The sequence below is a fragment of the Ceratina calcarata genome, unplaced genomic scaffold (assembly GCF_001652005.2).
Source record: "Ceratina calcarata isolate Rehan_Ccalc_2016 unplaced genomic scaffold, ASM165200v1 scaffold117.2, whole genome shotgun sequence".
In the NCBI taxonomy this organism is placed as follows: Eukaryota; Metazoa; Arthropoda; class Insecta; order Hymenoptera; family Apidae; genus Ceratina; species Ceratina calcarata.
Window position 1 is genome coordinate 9,390 of NW_017132657.1, and position 4,530 is coordinate 13,919.

The 4,530-nt window shown below is 37.0% G+C and overlaps 1 protein-coding gene across 3 annotated transcripts in view; it reads left to right on the plus strand.

Annotated features, from left to right (window-relative positions):
• The window catches only part of LOC108624680 (uncharacterized), a 7,061-nt gene extending 4,585 nt beyond the window's left edge, over positions 1-2,476 (plus strand). For all 3 annotated transcript variants that reach the window (XM_018024149.2, XM_018024157.2, XM_026813172.1), the window contains 2 exons: positions 193-478; positions 577-2,476. In XM_018024149.2, the coding sequence (XP_017879638.1) occupies positions 193-478; positions 577-2,077 (1,787 nt within the window). In that variant the 3' untranslated portion in view covers positions 2,078-2,476. The remainder of the gene's footprint in view (positions 1-192; positions 479-576) is intronic.
• The last annotated feature ends 2,054 nt before the right edge of the window (positions 2,477-4,530 follow it).

A 4,530-nucleotide genomic window follows, 5' to 3' on the forward strand; every position in this document is an offset into this window, starting at 1 on the left:
AATTGGATATTTCCTTCTATACTTTTTAGCACGTAGCTATTTATTATTAGCATTGTTCTTCCGACGTCTGATTTCTTTTTAATTATAGGAAATGCGTTTTTTTAAGGTACATAAACTTTTGGGATTGATTGTATAGCCAATACATCCTTAAGTAGAGGAAGAAATGTATTGTAAAGATGTGTGCGTTTGCAGAAAATTACGTGGCGGAATTAAAATCGACCTACTCTGGCTTTCTGGTCAATAGCAATGCTTGCCGTATCCCATACGTTGATCCTTTCGATTCAAAGATGCTGCCATTTTACAAAAAGATGGATCCGTTGATTTGCAAACATGGGAGTCACCTGCCGCTAGTGGATTCGAATAACACGGCAATTTATATAAATCCGAATGCGATCTCTCATTTTTACAACGATTCGAAAGAAATAAACTGCTGTTGGCGTGCGATCCATCGAGTGCAGCACGAAGACAATGACGTTAAGTGAGTAAAATTAATTACTCTCGCTTTGCACCACCGTCATAGGTCGTAAATTGAAGCTACAATATTCCAATTAATTTATGAACCATATGTTTGCGTAGGTATGATACAGAATGCCATAAATTCGTGAACTCCGCGACCATCACTGATACAGAATACGTGAAGGTCGAATGTTCACAGAATAAAACGATGGTCTATAAAGATGTTTTCGCGTTCCTGCCTCGTTTTCCTTCGTTAGAAAAAAAATACAAAAAGAAGAAAACTGACTACCTCAACGTGTTAATAATCGGCATAGACTCTGTCTCGAGGAATAATTTTCACAGAATGATGCCGAAGACCGTCGAAATGTTGAAAAAATACGGAGCGGTGGAATTGTTGGGCTACACGAAAGTAGGCGAGAACACGTTCCCGAATTTAGTACCTGTTTACAGTGGCCTATCGATATCCGAGTTGGAAAAATTGTGCTGGCCGAAGAGAGACAAGACGTTCGACGACTGTCCGTTCATTTGGCAGAACTTCAGCGCGTCAGGTTACCGAACGATCTTCGCCGAGGATGCCTGCAGCATATCAACGTTCAACTACTTGAAACGCGGATTTCGCGATCCACCCACGGACTATTACTTGAGACCATATTGCATCGCATCGGAGAAGGAAATCGGTAACACGCGACCACTGAACGCGATGCTCTGTTTAGGGACACGAAAATGGTACGATCAGTTGTTATCGTACGCGAAGAAAGCAGCCATACAATTTATCGATGATCCATATTTTGCGATATCCTGGCAAACCAGTTTGACTCACGATTACTGGACTTATCCGCAATGGGGAGACCAAAGTTATGCCGATTTCGTCGCCGAAATGTTCAACGAGAAATTGCTGGAGAAAACGGTTTTGATATTTATGAGTGACCATGGTATGAGATGGGGTCCCTTCCGGCAGACTTATCAGGGTAGAATGGAAGACAGTCTACCGTTTTTATTCATCATGGCACCGCGCTGGTGGAGAGCGAAACACGAGGTCGCTTGGGCCAATCTCCGGAGAAATACGAGGCGTTTGACGACGCCTTACGATCTGCATGAAACCCTGAAGGATCTGTTGGATTACAAAAATTTGAAGGAATCGAGTTTGAAAAATCGGACCAAGGCGACGTCGGCGGGCAAGCAGTTGCCACGCGGGATCAGTCTGTTTCTGCCGATTCCTGACTACCGCACGTGTGCTACAGCGGGTATACCTAGTCGCTGGTGCATGTGTCATAATAGCTATGAAATTTCCACGGACGATAACAACGTTCGGGACATGGCATTTTACTTGGTATCAACGCTGAACGAAATGCTGAAAAAGTTCGCGCAGTGCGCGATTCTCAAACTGAAAGAGATAAGAAATGCGAAAGCGTGGAAGTACGAGGACGATGACCGGGTCGTCGATTACACGATCGTGATTGAAACAGAACCAGGGAATGCAATATTCGAAGCCACAATACGACACGAGACGAACAAGACCGACAGCGAATTGGTTGGTGCAGTTAGCAGATTGAACTTATATGGACAACAGAGTGCCTGTGTAAACGACTACAACATGAGACTTTATTGTTATTGTTTGTAGTTCATTATTTGGTCTAATCTTTTTATCCTTATTTGATGTTTCAATTGTTCTTCGTACACTGCTCCTCACGAGGAATATTATATTGGATATCGGTTTACGTTCAAAATTTCGATGAAATTATTACCGTAGCGCAAGAATAGATAGGATACTTGGATTAAGGGTGATGTATGACAGTTGTAAGCTTTACAAATTAACGTCAACTATCGAAATATTGATGTTAATGGTTAATTGAGTGCATGAGTATGCGAATGCACTTACGTGTTCATATTATATGTAAATATGTATGTATAATTTACTGAAGGAATCGTGCGTTATAAATATTCATTTACCCAGTGAGCAAGTTTCATAAGTAATCCTTAATATCACAAGTTAAATATTTTGTAAATAAATTTCTGAACGCATCTTTCTATGCTATTTTTATAGGACAGTCTGTCAAAGCATTGCATTAATAAATTAACAATTTTTAGAATAGAAGTTGATGAAAATAGAGAATTTGAAATCAAGATGACGTCTACGGTAAGTAGTATGCCTTTTCTCTAATTTTAAACGAATTGAAGAAATAACGTTTATTTAATGAAGATTAAACATGACATGAGATCAAAAGAACAGATTTCATAATTTGTATGCATATATTAACAAAGAATATAATAATAAAGTACCAGCCGTCAAATAATTTGCAATTTCTCGAACGACCATAACATGCTCGGAAAATGGAAAGAACAAAAACTCGATTATTTATACGATTTTTTTATGTGATTTTATGCTTTGTTCGACAAGAAATCGATTAGAGCGCTATAATTGTATACGTCCTACATATTTGGGTTTATCAGATATCACAATATGCTGGTAAGAATCACGATAAATATTTTGTTGGCGGACGGACGCTTATTTCCAGTCCATAATTTCCACATCAATTATTCACAACTGCTAAGAAAGAAACGTATCTTTGACATGGTTGAAAATTCTCAAGACGAGATAAGGACTAAAATAAACGTGTATGTGGCAAGCATAAATATAGGATGAAAAATGTACACTCGATTCGGAAGATGGACTTACACGACTCTTTATTATAGTATAACAAATGGAAATAAAGGAAGAATAGAATCAAGAATAGAATCGGTCGAAAGAAAAAGCAACATTTTTAACGTCAACTGTAGAATAATTCCAGAGAGCAGAATGTTTTAAAGAAATTTATATCTTCCTTAGACAATTTTCGATAACATAAAGCGGGCTAGGCAAGGAACGCGCCATTTCTAATTCCGGGTTGAATAAAAAAATGTGTAGGGTCTGAATGCTTAATAGGATGCTGGGGCTTTCTATGTGTATTGTCAATTAGTGAAGATATTATATAGTCCTAAATAAAATATTTTATTAAAAAAAGATATAATACATACAAAAATATAAGTATTAAATTATTTCATAAATAAATTACTGAAATCCCAGTTCATTTGGAAAAACTTCAGCATATCAGATTATCGAACAGTCTACGCCAAGAACGCCCGTCATATCGTAATGATGTTATTGATGTATAAAACTATACTATCCTATATTTGGATTCAGCATAATGCAATACACTGCTGTGTAACTGAGCGAAAGAGATGAAACCTACAGTGAATTAATGGGGATGTTAGCGATCAGGCGCGTGTGCATAACTCGGCAACCTAATAAACCGAATAATAACAATACAATATGTAATAACAGAGGTATTATACACTCGATTCGGAAGATGGACTTACACGACTCTTTATTATAGTATAACAAATGGAAATAAAGGAAGAATAGAATCAAGAATAGAATCGGTCGAAAGAAAAAGCAACATTTTTAACGTCAACTGTAGAATAATTCCAGAGAGCAGAATGTTTTAAAGAAATTTATATCTTCCTTAGACAATTTTCGATAACATAAAGCGGGCTAGGCAAGGAACGCGCCATTTCTAATTCCGGGTTGAATAAAAAAATGTGTAGGGTCTGAATGCTTAATAGGATGCTGGGGCTTTCTATGTGTATTGTCAATTAGTGAAGATATTATATAGTCCTAAATAAAATATTTTATTAAAAAAAGATATAATACATACAAAAATATAAGTATTAAATTATTTCATAAATAAATTACTGAAATCCCCGTTCATTTGGAAAAACTTCAGCATATCAGATTATCGAACAGTCTACGCCAAGAACGCCCGTCATATCGTAATGATGTTATTGATGTATAAAACTATACTATCCTATATTTGGATTCAGCATAATGCAATACACTGCTGTGTAACTGAGCGAAAGAGATGAAACCTACAGTGAATTAATGGGGATGTTAGCGATCAGGCGCGTGTGCATAACTCGGCAACCTAATAAACCGAATAATAACAATACAATATGTAATAACAGAGGTATTATATTTAGTATGAATTAATTGTATACTCATGTTAGGATTTTTGGGTAATTGGGTTATCACTGCTC